At 35.0% G+C, this 15,499-nt stretch overlaps 1 protein-coding gene across 4 annotated transcripts; it reads right to left on the reverse strand.

Annotated features, from left to right (window-relative positions):
* Positions 1 to 4,768: 4,768 nt before the first annotated feature.
* On the reverse strand, positions 4,769 to 14,127 carry LOC140768683 (uncharacterized). Of its 4 annotated transcripts, none has more exons than XM_073109049.1 (16): positions 13,764 to 14,127; positions 13,484 to 13,622; positions 13,188 to 13,392; positions 12,892 to 12,966; positions 12,700 to 12,807; positions 11,557 to 11,589; positions 11,373 to 11,462; positions 9,404 to 9,529; positions 8,875 to 9,018; positions 8,304 to 8,723; positions 8,014 to 8,148; positions 6,981 to 7,202; positions 6,592 to 6,867; positions 6,192 to 6,326; positions 5,439 to 5,744; positions 4,769 to 5,196 (listed from the first exon to the last, which is right to left on the reverse strand). In XM_073109049.1, the coding sequence occupies exons 3-16, from the start codon at positions 13,374 to 13,376 to the stop codon at positions 4,981 to 4,983; spliced, it is 2,475 nt and encodes an 824-aa protein (XP_072965150.1). In that variant the 5' UTR covers positions 13,377 to 13,392; positions 13,484 to 13,622; positions 13,764 to 14,127; the 3' UTR covers positions 4,769 to 4,980. The 4 variants fall into 4 exon arrangements, with proteins under 4 accessions (XP_072965150.1, XP_072965147.1, XP_072965149.1 ...); XM_073109046.1 differs by having other exon boundaries at positions 13,188 to 13,401; positions 13,764 to 14,126; XM_073109048.1 differs by having other exon boundaries at positions 13,188 to 13,401; positions 13,691 to 14,126.
* Positions 14,128 to 15,499: the final 1,372 nt, after the last annotated feature.

The following is a 15,499-nucleotide window of genomic DNA, read 5'->3' on the forward strand; positions in this document are numbered from 1 at the left end:
TTATGTGAATGGGTGCATTTCTTGGGATCCAAATTTAATAGCAAAATGATACTTTCTTTTGGTAACAAACAGTTTTCCCAATGGAAATTTTGCACCACTTTGTTAACTATTATTTATTTATATAAAAAAAGATAGAAGTTTGCATAAGAATTCATTCTTACTTTTGAGTTTTCTGCTACTGTATTAAGAGAGAATACTATATAGTCCTTATTTTGTAAGACACTAAAAATATCAGCTTTCTTTCGTATACAATATAATTGTCGTATTCTGAGAGGCTAATACCTATTATTTTAAAAATAATCACTGAATAACGTATTGGTCTTAACTTAAACGATAGAGAATATTACATTATATAACATATATGTTTATTTAACTAATTTCATTATGTTATTGGATCAAATTTTATGACCGGTTGAATTAGATTATTATTACTGCCAATAAAGACTTTCGTTGCTCTGCGACTTCTTTTCTTATAGTTATGATTCTTGTAAGCTAATTATATTTTGATAAAAGAGTTTGTTAAATAAAAAATCAACTCTCTTTCTCATCTACTGTTTAAAATATAAAAGGAGATTGATGTCTAATAATTAAAACTATAAATAGATTCGACAAGTGCTAAGTCATGCTCACATGAAGCCAATGCACATAGAACGTTGTATCAACCTCACAATCTCCTGCTAGATTAAGTTTAGATAGAGATTTTGCATTATAAGACACTACATTCAATCCGATTTGTGTTTGAAATCTTATATATAGTTTAAAACAACACTCTGGGTAAGATTAAGCTTAACATCATGCACTTGGGCGGACGACGGCATAAAAAATGAAAAAGAAAACATCACGTATATAAATCCACTACTTCAAGTCATCACGCGCAGTTCCTCTCGGGAAACGTACCAAGCTATAGCTGAGTCTTCTTCTGCTCATTTGAAGACACCACGGTGCGATTTGTAAATTGTAAATAAACACAGGGTGTTATACGCAAATTTTCTTTTCATATCTCTCTCTCTCTCTCCCACCCCCCCTTCTTTAGATACTACGATAAGCGGCCAAGCTGCGTTGGATTCCGTGACTGTTAGACGACGAGTCGCTTTGGGTAGTATGAGTAGTAGTAAGTGTTTTTATTTGGTTGGGATGAGAGAGGTGTGAGAGCGACGTGGCATTTGCGCTCTCTCTCTCTCTCTTCTCTGCTGCAAACCCTAGTCTAGGATCTCTAGTCCCCCTCTACTTATCTACCACTGCTTCATATCTTGTAAGCAGTGATAGATAAAACTGAGCCCCTGCATGAATAATTACTAGTCTAGGCTACTCCGTGAGCCCCCAAAGCCTTGATCGCCACCCTTGGATCCTTCATCACTAAGGGGTAAATTAGGGTTATACATACATATGTATGTATATATGTGTGTATATATACTAATGGTTTACATGTCCTTTAGCTATCTGTGGTTGCGGCCACTTGAAGAGTTAGGGCACAGGGAGTGTGATATCCCATGGTGGGCAATAAAGACAAGGGCACCTCTTACAAAGTGGAGCCCCAGTATTTAGTTAAGAAGAGTATGCTAGTCTAGCTATGATCTTTGAATGGGCCCTATATATATATTGTATGATGAGGGCCATCACAGGGGAGGTACCCCAGCCTTATTAGCTTTGAGGCAGGCAGTGTTGTTGTTGTCAAGTGCACTAGGATTTGGAGGGTTAGGGAAAAGAATACTCTTTTGACCTATTTGGCGTACTGGTTGTACTATATAACTTTTGGAGGGTTAGGACTTAGGAGGAGGAGGGGGTGTTACTCCAAGTGATAACCTTGTCGCCAAAATCACCTACAAACTTATCATCATTCACAGTAACATTTTGACAAACTAGATTGTCAACCTCGGTCGGCCCGATGTCAGCTTAATTGGTTTTTTGGTCCAAACTTAGTACCGAATTTGTCCATGAATTAATAAAAGTTTTTAAGACTTCAAATGCAAAAAAATTAGAAATAAAGGATTCTTTTTTTTTCTTTGGTCTAAACATTGGCATTTGCAAATGCCCATCCATTTATTCCAAGTGAGAGAAGGTAGGAAGGAAGGAAGGAAGGAAGGAAGGAAGAGAGTGACAAGATGTTATAGATTTCTAAGAGCTCACTGACAGTTGAGGGTGGAAAGATGGCTGTGGTTGGGATGATTAGAGGGTGGCTTTTTCCTCTGACCCTTCTCACATGTTTTGAAATCTTTCTTTCCTTTTCCCCCACTGTCTCTCCCTTTGTCTAGATTTGCCGGATGTTTGTCAAACAGCTATCTCTGTGCCTGTCTCGGATGTGTGGTCATGCTCCTCTTCTCCCTACCCATTATGCATATGACATCCAGTCTTACCCCACATTATTAACTTTAGATTTCTTTCTTATATATATGTATATAGATAGATAGATATATACAGCCAAATTTTTAGGCCCCATCTGAATTAAAAGGGATAATTCCCTAATATATATATATATATATATCACCAAATTGCATCTAAATGTATGCCTTTATAAACATTACATTTTGTCTTTGTCTTTACATTTACAATAACGATTGCACCATACTTTTTTCCATGATAAGTCCTTATTGGTATCATATCTTTGATTTTCCTTGTTTTGTAACCAAGGCACGTCGTCCTCATTCACCACGAATATTCTTAATATATTCTACTTTAAGCTGGTCGATCAGTTACACTCAATTGAATTGGGAGTGTTTTGGTAGTTAATTCAGCTATCTTCTTTAAAACCTTATACTGTTAAGATAACTTAATATCATATGGGTATTTATTATTCCACCTCTATGTGTTGCTTTCATTGTCTCAAAATATATATATCAAATTAACTACATATGTGAACTGACCATAATACGTACTCTTATGCATCAAGGGCTATCTTAGGTAATTTATAACGGAATACTCTCTATGCAATGGTTGTTATCAGGATAAATTTAACTCTCACTTATATTTGAAGTATTAAAAGCAAACTGCAAGTCAAATATCAAATATTTGTATGGTTGGTTGGTTGGGTAATAATGATAATAAAAGCACAATGGACTATATTTTAAATAAATTTCCTTAAAGCTATAATGTAGATAGAAAGCATTTGAACTAAAGCCACTCTTTTCTCATTTTGTGACCAGAATTATGGGGCCCATTGAAACGCCAAGATGCTGTCGTGTAGCAAAGTGGTTTACTGTCTCGACTTAAATACTTGTCTGGCTTTTAGCTCTCTGTACTGGAAGAACAACAATGATGTACAGAAAAGAGTTGCACGGCTCCATGTCACGTTATCGTTGTTATTGTTTCTCAACAACACCAAGAAAATACCACACACAAATTATAGATATATATATATATATATCATTGCTATCCCAATACAATCTAATATGTTCATAGAATAGTGCAATTATGATAGTTGCAACTCTACTATAAAGTAGTACGTATTATTTCGTTGCAAAAAGGCCATTGGAATCTAAAGGTCATGGCTATATCATGCATGAAATTAATGAGCACAAGCTTAACGTAGGCTAATCTGATTAATGGGAAATTATACAGCAATAACTGATGGTTTGTGCTATTAAAGCTAGAGAGGAGTTGTCAGTTCTTTCATGAGGTTGATATCACATCACCTGCATGTACAAAGGTGGAGGGTTTGCATGCCCACTCAAAAAGAATCTCGAAGAGAGAAAGACTTATTTAATATGTTCAATTGTAGATTGGTATCAGCCATATATAAAAGCTTCAAATCAAGAGGTTGTTTTCTTTTTATGAACTTGATGTCACATCACATGCATGTACAAGTTAGAGAGCTAAATAATTTATTTAATTTCACTTGTGGCAGCCCAAGTTCAACACCTTGCATTCATAAAATTATGACAAAAAGAGTTAAATAAATTTTACCTTCTTAAACTTTTTTTTTTATATAATTATGCTCATTCAAATTTTTAACTAGACTGCAACAACAAACAAACATTGTTAACAGACATAACAAAATAATTTATAAAACTATTAAACAAATTACATAGTCAGAGAGAAAATTCAAGCGGGTTAAAGTGTTAATTAGTACTTTTTAAGAATAAAAAGGTTTGAACACTATTACCTTTGAATGAATAATTTGGAGAGCTTAGCGATAATTTTAGTCAAAATAAAAAAAAAATGTATAGAAGCTTAAAATGTATTTAACCTAGAAGAAAAAGAAAGAAGAAAAGTTGGCTTTATAGGAACTAAAACAAAGAGAAAAAGAAAAAGCTTAGGCTACATTGAAATGCATGTGCATGTAAATGGGGGGAGAGGAACGAATGTCCATACCTGCATGAGAAAGTGTACGTAAACCTACATCCTACTCCTTTCCCAGACTCTCACTCTATACCTCTCATCAGCTCTCTCTCTCTCTTCCCTTTGGGATTCTGGACAATAATATTCAACCATGTCAACTCTTGCCTTCTTAATTCTAGATGTAAAAAAGGATGGCTTGAGTCTACAAGTGTCATGTCAAATTGTAGTCGTAGCTCACAAATTCAGTGCTTTTGGGGGTACGGATCTCATGCAGAGCGGCTACAAAGTCTACAGGTCAAACCTAGGCAATATTTTATATACTATATTGCTCTAATGTTACACTAGGCCAGTAAGCAGTTTGATTCAAGATATAATATTTGAACCTTGCCTACATAGCTATATATTATCTCACTCTACATGTACAAGGAGTCTAAGATATATGCCACTTAGCTAATTTACTTCCCCTGTTACATGCAAGCAATAAAAATAGCCATTTGTTAGAACAACCTCCTCTGAGGATATATACAAATTCTTTTATTTTTCTTCTCTGGGTATCCTTGAACAATTTTGCAGGTCATTGACATGCTACAAACAATCTTGTATGTAATAGTACATCCATAAGGAAAAACATTATGATTCCCTAAATAAATAAATAGAAATGCCTGCTCTAGGCGCATGCAATATTCTTTTGAAAGGAAGCATTTATTAAAATGGGAAATTTGCTGGGGTTGATGTTGTTCTAGTGATCTCTTGACCAAGCTCGCTTATCCTACTAATCAATAACGTCTTCTCCCTCTCGAGCTGGAGCATGTATTCCTCCTGGGCATCCTCGATGCTTTCGACTTCACTCAAGGACAGCGATAACCCCTCTAGATCGCCATCCTCGACTAAGCCTTGGAATTTCTTCAAGACCTCCCTCATCTGTAAAAAAATTGGTTGGTATTGTCTGTAATTAGCTAAAATAGAGTAGCTAAGAAAATGGTCGCAGTTGGTGCTGAACTTGTAAAATCATAAAACATAGTCCAAGAGAGAGCTGCTGATATGACATGGGCGAAAGGAACAGAGCCAAATTGACAGTTTTCACTTATCATATGGCTCTTTTCCAAAAGGATAGACCAAATAATGCAAACAAAATTGAGAGAAAATTTAGTAAGCAGTCTCACCTGAATAGATATCTTATGTGATTTGCCCAATGGAGAAATATCAGTCTCTATGCTGGTTTTCTTCTGTAGTTCTGGATTTCTTCTCGTTATCTGTACATGGATCTCTCCACTTTTAACTCCTTGGAGAGGTATCCACTTGTCAGATGTTTCATTTGGACGTAACATTTCATACTGAACAGTGCAATGACCGATACTTAACGTTGGGAGTACAGCATTATGGTCCTTGACATGCAAAACCAACGGTTTCCCTGTGTCAGGAAATTCTAGAGTCTGGTTCCACTGGGGATTCAGAGTTTTGTAAACCACCTGCAGGATATATCAAAGACTAAGGTACGAATCCCATAATACATTTACTTCTACTATTCAAATATATGGGATTGATATAATGGAAGCTAAGAGTTTACAATAAGATTTTGTTTGCCTGGATTCAAGGTATTGATCGAGTAACTAAATAAGCACCAAATTTCCGTATTCCTACTTGATGGGTAAGTTAGAAACTAGAAACTACTAAATAGTAAATATTAGGTTTTGATATGCAGATACTATTTATTCATCATGAAACATGTGGAAAATTAAAGTAAAAGATGTTTTAACTATCCAGAGATTTTTAAGAATATTTGATTTCCTATATTCACAAATTAACTTTTCTTAATTAAGTCTGTTACTGCAGATGTTTTCCCCATAATAGAACTTCCTAAGTAATAAAGTAATAAATGTTTTGAGTTTCAAAAGACCCCTTCTAAATTGTCTTACCTTAGTTCGCTTCTTGGTGTTCCCGTATTGCACCCTAACAAAAGGATCACTAGTTCCTCGCAGATCAGCAGCAACCAGGTCCTTAGCTTCAATTAGGACCAGCTCAATCAAGCCACCATATCTTGCAGCTGAATTCTGCAGACAGTAACAGGTGCAGTCAACAAAAAGTACAGCTCTTAATGAGAAACACAAATCAGGGCAAATTCATATAGTTGAAACTACATAAAAGTACATCATATTGGTGCCAAATATGAGAAGATTTACCAATTTCAGCATATTCACTCTCTCCCAAATTCATATTCACAACTGTTGTATTTTATTTGGAATATGATGTATCTTTTCCAACAAGTAGCTACAACTTTATTACCTACCAAAGCCAGAATTTAACATGAGTGCATACCTTCGGTTCTTCGTTGTCATCATTTTTTATAGCTTCTATCTGTAGCCTTATCTCTCCTGAATTCACTTTTTCAAGAGGGATCCAGGCATCCCGACATGAACCTTCTGAAATTCCCTCCAGATTTACTCGTGCACTTCCAATGTTCTCATCACCAAAGATATCTGCACTGTAGCATTTGATCTTGAGATACTCACCACCCCCTATTTCATCAAACTCAAACTTGTGGTTCCAGATAGGATTTGGAGTATGGGAGAGGACTTTTGTTCTATACAGGGCCTGAAAACAAAATCCTTCATTTGTTACAAAGTTTGTAAATCCCCTTCATATGAGCAAAAAAAGAATAAAAGGAATGCAACTGAACATGAGAGTTGAACATAATAACAACTAACCTTTCCATAATGGAGCTTTACATAAGGGTCACATTTTCCAGATTTTTCTTTAATTACTAGATTTCTACCTTCCACAACAGTGACCTTCAGTTTCCTCCCTGTCCTCAACTGAAGGCTTGGGAAACCAGAGATAGAAGGTTGAGATCTGCTGTTAACAGAGTTACTCAAGATGATTGAACCATCAGAAAATTGCCATTCTTTCAGCACAAGGTTCACAGTTAACTGGGAAAAAAAAATTGTATTAACACCTCCATTGGTAAGAGAATAAAGTGGTAGTACAGAAAGTGATAGTTGATTATATATAGCCTTTTGGCAGTAAGCGAACTACAGTACAGAAAAAACATATTTGTAGCATCGAATGGAAATTTCTTTAGTCAACAACTACAATGACAAATGATCCATTTTTCAGAGGTAGAAATTCTAGGATGTCAAACAATGATGCAACACAAAAGGATAAAATTAGCATTTTGACAGAAAAATGCAGTTCAAAAAATGCTGACTGGCATTTCCCGTCAATGTAAATTATTAACAGGAGAAAAAAGTGATGAAATTTCCTTTTCCTAGAGAAAGGGTATACTTGTTTTTAAAATAAGATATTTATAAGTATACAAGATAAATAAGCATCGTTTTTTATCAGCTTAAGTTTTTAGAGTAGTACGTAAGTTTCTATCGCATCATAGCAAGAGGTTCTAAGTTCAAATATACTTTTTGGGCATATTTAATGTTCATACAAGATTAAAAATTTAAAACTACTACCCTCTACTTCTCTATCAGCTAAACTTTTTAATTAGATGGTGAATTATCAGTGCTATTCCTTCTAGTACCAAAATATCCTTGCATGATAAGTTTGATAAAGCGTGGTAGTGACAGATGATCTACAAACTCATACAACATCAACATAAAATAGCACACAACATGTACAATATGTCTACTGTACTACCTACAAAAGGTAAATTGCAAACCACAAATGTAGTGTGGAACGTCATTCAAGCCATGTTATCTATAGTTAAAGGTAAAAAGAGAGAGTTGATACCTCGCCAAAATTAACATCCTCAAATGGAACAACCATCTCAACTTCTTTTCCACATTGTTCAGCTTGTTTTGCGACCACACCAGATTCATGTCCTATTGCCCAAAATATTGTTGAGTCATCATCAACATACTTCATCTGTTCACACAGAGCAATTTTAGTTCCTTGGATTTAGAATTAGACATCAAAGTTTCAAGAGTATGAGAAATAAAATAAGATATTAATAATGATAACAGTCCAAACTCCAAAGAGTAGTCCATAGTATTGAACAATTTTATCACTCTATGGCCTACCTTTATCTCACAGCTGGTCAAGTAGTTATGCTTGACACTGCTTGGATCCCATTCATAAAGATGAAATTTCAGAATTCCTGAATCCCCATGCAATACCATGTTTAAGGTAGAATCCCATCTGCGGTCTGAATTCTCGCTAATGCTCGTTTTTCTTGTTAAATTGTCAATTCCAACTTCAATAAATGTCCTCAGCACCTTACTGCCAAAGATCCCAGATGACTGATGGCCTACTGTTGGGCTTGTATGACTTCCTGAATTGTCACTTTTCAAACTATTCCTGCCCACATTACTAGCTGAAACAACAGTAACTGACAGAACACCTCCAACAGCCCTTTTTCTTAAATCTATAGGTGGCAAAGAAAAGCATTGACGGCGAGGATCAACCATTGTCTTCACTATGGTTTCGGTGAAAAGCTTTACCTGGTAAAGGAAAAACAGCCAGGACTACATTATAGGAAACTATGATAAATGGAACTTCATATCTTCTTTGACCAATCAAAGAATATTGATGCATATTAAAGAGCCAGAGGAACATTGAAAATGAAAAGAAGTCACTCGAGGAGAAACGCACCAACCATGTTGACACTCCAGGTAGTTCTGTTGCTGGGAGCGTTTGGCTTCCACCACTTCCAAATGCAACACCTATTCTAATCTCAGGAGTTGAATCAAATGAATAAAGCACCGCTTGGCCATCAAGAATTGGTATCAAAAGAAGCTGCAACAGTAAAAAGTTAAAAGGAATGAAGCTAGATACACCATGATTAACTTTAGATTATTGCTTGAGCACCTTTTTCTCAAGACGGTAATTCTTGCTTTGATGCCTCCATTTGCTCATTCAATTCCAGTTAGAAGCATTTAAAAAAAAAGATGAAGTATCTTTCATTTCAAACATATATACTAAGTAGCTTCAGTGGAGTTGTCAAATCATCTAAACATTCTGATCATCTAATATCTAAGATATCTACAGAAAATCAGATAGAACTTACTTGGAAGTTTCATAAAAATGATACTTAATATGAGTTACTTGTAAATTCTGGTTCAACATTACAACAGATAACACTAAAAGCTATAAATAAAGAATGGCAGACAATTCCACATACATTTCCCTTGATGTGAATGCTGTTTATGACAATGCGGGCAGTTCCCATTAATGGCTTTGCCAACTTTGCGAGCAACATCACACTCATCTCATTGGTATCCCAGTCAAAACCCAATTGCATGACTTGCTGTAAGGGCAAAAGGAAAATTGATTAATTTACTGATAAATACAATTAAAACTTGCAGACACAAATGAACATCTATGTATCTATGTATATATATACTTACTATATTACATGCATCTAACAGAAAAAAAGAACACCATTAAAGAAAAAAAATACAGTCATACATGTATCCCTAAGAGTGGCTTTATTATTCCTAGAGAATAGCACAACTATCCTAATTAAAATTTCTGTTCAATAAATAAGAAACTATTTATTTAGTTTTACTTATTAGATCAGTGTTCCCCTGTACTTGTGGAAATTGTAGCACCCATTTGGTTCTCTAATCAATTGGGCTGATACTTCACTGAAGCCAGACTTTTGCCAAAAGTTAGATTATCGAGGCATCGTGGACCATCTACCCATCAATGAGCAGGACGATGATTTCAGTTATTTGGATTTCTCATTAAGTATTTAATGGAAAATTCCTAACTTGATCCCACTATTTTAGTTACCCTTACTAGTAACTAACTCAAGGTTTTTTGGAAATAAAGATAAAATGAAAAAATAATTTTAGATGACTGGTAAATATAAGGTGTTTCCCACAATAAAAGAAAGATGGATGGTATTAAATAAATTTCCCTAAAATTAAGTATTGGAAAAATTATATGAGTTAGACTACAATATTTGGTGAAAGAAAGATTTAATACTTCTCTAGCCACAGATTCACCTGGTTAGTAAAAGATTTAATAATTTCCTTCTTAAGATAATATATTTCAGATCTTGGGGTGGCTACCAAAGTGTTAAATCCTTTTTTAACAAACATTTGACAGACACATAAGATGTTGATAATTTGATATACTATATAACCAATCAATGGAAAAAAGTTATCATTTAAGCCAGAGCACAAATAAAAAAAGGAAAGCAGGAAGATCCACACAAAAAGATTAAAGCAAGAGAATGAGGTCTAGGCAGGTAAAATTCTCACTGTTCTAACTGGAGGCAAACATTTCATCCTTTTCCCAGAGAAAATGAGCAATATTAGCAAGAGTCAGCTAGCAAAGGGAAGACGGAATACCCTTTTCCGAGGTGACCATAGTTGACTAACATGAGAAAAATGGTAATTATATAGAGTACAACTAAGATGGTTCAATTAAATCCTTAATCATGCTCAACCAGATTTTGTATGGGCACAGGTAGATATTTTTTGAAATCTAATCCGGCTCGATAGGGGATTCCTTAGGCCGACTAAGACTTGAGCTGGGTTGAGGGGTCAGCATCCCAGCATAATCTGAATAGCTCTGACTATTAGTGAAAATTAGGTAGTATTGATAATAATAATAATTAAGAGGAACAGGATATAACTTCAAAGTCCAAACCTCAAAGCCATGCAAGTTCATCTTTCTCAAGATATTAAAAGAAATGCTAAACTCTCAAGCTACAACCCCTGGTTGAGTTACAACTTACAACTGCAATTTTCAAGAGAGCTACTATATGGAGGAAAGAGATTACTAATAACTGTCATTTATTTAGAGACTTTATTTCTATTCCAGAGAACACCAAAGTAACAACTTCCAACATTTTAAGTTTTAGTGAACCTCGGGGGTCGCTAAGAACAACAGCGAAATGCAATCACGAAGGAAGGGGTCCAGCCTACTTGTATATAGGCGTGAAGAATTTAAAAAGTGTGGTATCTGAGAAAGTGGCTCTTATTTTGCATATTCTCCATAATTTGCAGGAACCTAATTTTGTACTTCCATGATTATACCCTCAATTTACATTGACCATGTCATAGAGAACTACGTAAGATATAAAAGCTACATTACTGAGTCATTGACAAAAAATGGAAGAGTGTAAACTGGCAACAGACCTGGTCGCCAGAGGTAATCCAGCGTATTCCACGCTGTCCTAAGTTGGGGGGACATGTACCAAGCGAGAACTCCTGCAGTTCTATTTTTTCCTACAAGGAACAGTTGCATTGCCAAAATGATTACATACTAATCAATGACATTGAAGCCCTCAAACAACCAAGAACTCCAAATAGAAGCACTTACAATAAGTTTTGGTTTCCGATTCTTTAAGCGCCTCTGCAAAGCGACTGGAGATATATTAGACATTTTTCCCATAGAAAAAAGTGCTACAAAAGCAAATGATGAACATTTGGCTAGATGCCAAATCTCCAACAATTTTTCCAGTAGAGGAAGATGGCAAAGGTGACCAGTTCAATATATTCTGCTCATGTCAATAGACCTAAAGTAGCAGTTTAATAAATGATGTGCACGAATAATAGTGATAAGCTCCATAGCTAATATGTGAAAGATGAAAAGATATATGGCATAGTTTAAATGTTTCTCCTATGGAAATAACTGGAAACTTATGCAACAACAATTGCTTGGGTCAGCACAAAGTGGAGAGTTGAATACTCGATAAATCGCAAAACAAACATTAATATTTACATCTCCATGCAAGTAGGATAAGCAGAACATGCTGAACAATCCGAGTTTGTGAAGTATCTCTAAGGCTTTTCATTTACTTCATTTTAAAAAGGTCTCAGAATGTTATGTAGTATCAAATCTTTTCCAGGTTAAACCTTACTTGTGTATCAATCTATTGAAGACAACTTAGGTGCTGAATGTAAAAAAGAAAAAAATAATAATCATGATTCCAAGTTTCAGTTTTTCGGCTGGTTGCAGTTTGGACCCAAAGTGGAGAAGAAATAATTGGGCTGAAATGGATTGGTTTCAACTGATGGTGGTCTGGACAAGGTTAAAATAGAAAATCTTGCATATTTCAGCCTTAATAAATAATTTTTGGCCTTAGTTTTCAATAAGTTCCAGCTGTTCTGTTCCATCTTGGAAGAAATTTCAAATGATGCTAATGATAATACTACTCTCTAAGACAGCTAAGTTCACTCTTCATGCTAAGAGATCATCAAAAATATCTAATCAGAGTATCTAGAAATAAGATCCTTAACCTTAAAAAAAATCCATGAATTTTCATTTTCCCTAGCTAGAAATTAACTATTGAAGCTGAAAGCTAAGACTTCTCTTCAGAAGCTACCAGCTATACCAGGACTTCAACACAATAATCATACAACTTCAACACATACAGTGAAAGATTTAAAAGTCTGTTCAGGAACTTATATAAGAATAGAATCAAAAATATTATCCAAGGACAAATAGGATTCTGAGACTAACCTCAACAATAGAGGAAATCTTCTTGGATAGTTTGGGTTCCATATAATTAGGCCAGACTTCCATAAATAGCTTGTTCAGCCACTCACAAGGCTCTAATGGAGTAGAAGGCTGTACAATATATGGAAGAGATGTTTACTCAAGTGCCAAACTCTAAAACCAAATACCCAACAAAAAGAAAATCAAGTAATATACTGATGAATTCAATATGAGTTGCTTCCATCTTTTATTCAAGTCTTCTACAAGTAGCTGGCGTTGATACCTCGCATACTGCAAGAAGGGAGATATAGCAATTTAAATATAACTCATCATTAATATACAACTAACTCCACATGCTTATAACAGGAAATAATCATAATCATGTCACATGGAACAAATCAATCAAACATCAATTATTCAGCTGAAATCCAAAACGCCACCATGAAAGATGTAATAAAAAGATCACCTATAAGTACTTATAGATGCCAGGATTGGCGATTTGGCCCACGTACCTGAATCGTAGCCCACACTGCGGCAATAAGGGGCACCCAATTGGAGAACGGCACGAGCCACCGCTCGACGGCCCACGCGAAGAGCACCAGAGGGATCAAGAATGGCAGCAGAGGCTTGTCCTCCATCACATGGTTCACGAACTCCATTGCCTCCTTGGCATAGAACCTCTTCAACCTCTTTCTCGCCATGCCTCTCTCTTCTACTCTGTCTCCCCTAAAATTTCTAGAGATCAGAACTAGTCCAAATGAAAAAAAGAAAAGAAAAAAGAATCTAATATAAATTCTCTTTTTTTTACCTCTTTTTGTCTCAGTCTACAAAGGAGAATTAGTCAACGGCGGAAAACAAACAAAACCAACACCATCTCTCTTATTTCCTATCTCCCAATCTCCAAACCCCTTCTAGAATGACGTGTTTTGACCTCTCTATATCTCCTTCTATTGTACAAGAAATAACAAGTCAATAGAATGAAAAGAAACGAAAGAAGAAAAAAATACACACTTGCCACAAGATGTCTCCTTGGAGAAAATTTCGATTCCCCAACCGTACTCTTTGTTCCAAATTCTCGTTCTTTTTACCTCTTTCTACCTTCTATTCCTTCTACGCACAAGGAATCCACACGGTGAAACAGTGAAAACCAACTCGCCCCCAAGGCGTCTTCTTTCCTCTCAGAGAAAAAACCCAATTGCGATCTCTTCCGACTTCTCTCGAACAAGGGGCAAAGATGCAAACATATTCTTGATTCCGAGCGATGGGAATTGAGAATTGGGATTCGCCGGGGGATTCGGGCGAGAGAGAGGAAAGAGGAAGTGGAAGTCTCCATCTCCATTGCCGGCTTTTTGAATGCTCTCTCTTGTTTGGAGAATGGACAGAGGAGATGAGAACAGCGAGGCAGGAGTTGACTTTGGACTTCGGTCTATTACGCCGGCCCAGTTGACGGATTCACTAACGGCGTCATTGCGATGAATAGAAAAATGCATGACAAGGATTTGACAATGTAGTTAATACCCTGAATATTATTATTTTTTTCTATTTGACACCCTAATTTTCCAATTTATTCCTACTTTCCCCCTTATTTATAATAATAATCTATTTTAATGTCTGGATAACACTCTCAATAATGGATGACAATAAAATAATAGGAGAATATCCTATCCAATTTCAAATTAATATAATAAAGGTTACGTTGTGGCTTTATTTTAACTAACAGTTTAGGCTTTTTCAAATCTCCAATCTAATTTTAATCTAAGTGGAATGTGTTTATGGGTAGCAATTTTTTACCAGATCCAATAATCCAATAATCATAATTCTTTAGACTATTAAACATGATTAAATTCATATTTATTTACCACTTATTTATAATACAGCAAACTCATTTATAATATAAATAAAATTATTTAAATTCTAAATAACTTATATACATTTGAATAATCTATCACTGGATAACCCTTTATGAGAGTTATCAACTGTGCAATCATTGCTAAGATAGTTAAAAAAAATTCCAGGAGTAATGAGAGTTATCAACTATGTTATCAGATTAGGAGCACTCAACTACTCAAAGCCTGACAACTATTAATTGTTGGTTGTGAACAATAATTACTCTTTATTTAAGAAACCTTTTCTTTTCTCTTCAATTCTATAAATAAATTTAGCTTCCAGGTTATAAAAAGTGTCATTGAGGGAAGATAAATAGGAGGGAAACTACTAAACCTAAGAATAATCAAAATTAAAATTTCTTCCAATTTCACCTGTTAATATGTAATTCTGTTGGCTTCACAAAAATATAGGTAATTTTATATGAATGGTTCTTCGAAGGAGAAATCGAATGTCATCGATAATGTCTTGAACGGCCCGAGTAGGAAGAATCAACCCATCATCATAGCTGAGGAAGCCTTATTAAAAAGCCCACCGAATTGAGAGGCTAGAAGTAGTAAGTTTTGATTATTTTTAATGTGATATAAAGTGAATTAAAAGATAGAATTATTACGAATGCCTTTTGATTTAATATGAAGTAGATTGATAGAATAGGTATCACGGGTAAATTAATAATTGAGTTAGCATGTGATGTAAGTGTAATTTTGATAAATAGTATTTATATTTTAGAATGAGATTGTTATGATGTTCAACTATTATCGTGGAATAAAAAAAAAGTTATTCCTAAAGTAAACAGGAGTTTATGATACATTCTCAATCCAGACTAACCAAATATGCTAGCACTATGGCAATAACCATCGTAAGCATATTATTAGTAAACCCACTTAGATCATTAATAACATGAATTCATTGGAATCATAGAAATATATAATTAAACCTA

Source organism: Typha angustifolia, chromosome 10 (assembly GCF_048772165.1).
Source record: "Typha angustifolia cultivar Huaian chromosome 10, ASM4877216v1, whole genome shotgun sequence".
NCBI classification, from domain to species: Eukaryota; Viridiplantae; Streptophyta; class Magnoliopsida; order Poales; family Typhaceae; genus Typha; species Typha angustifolia.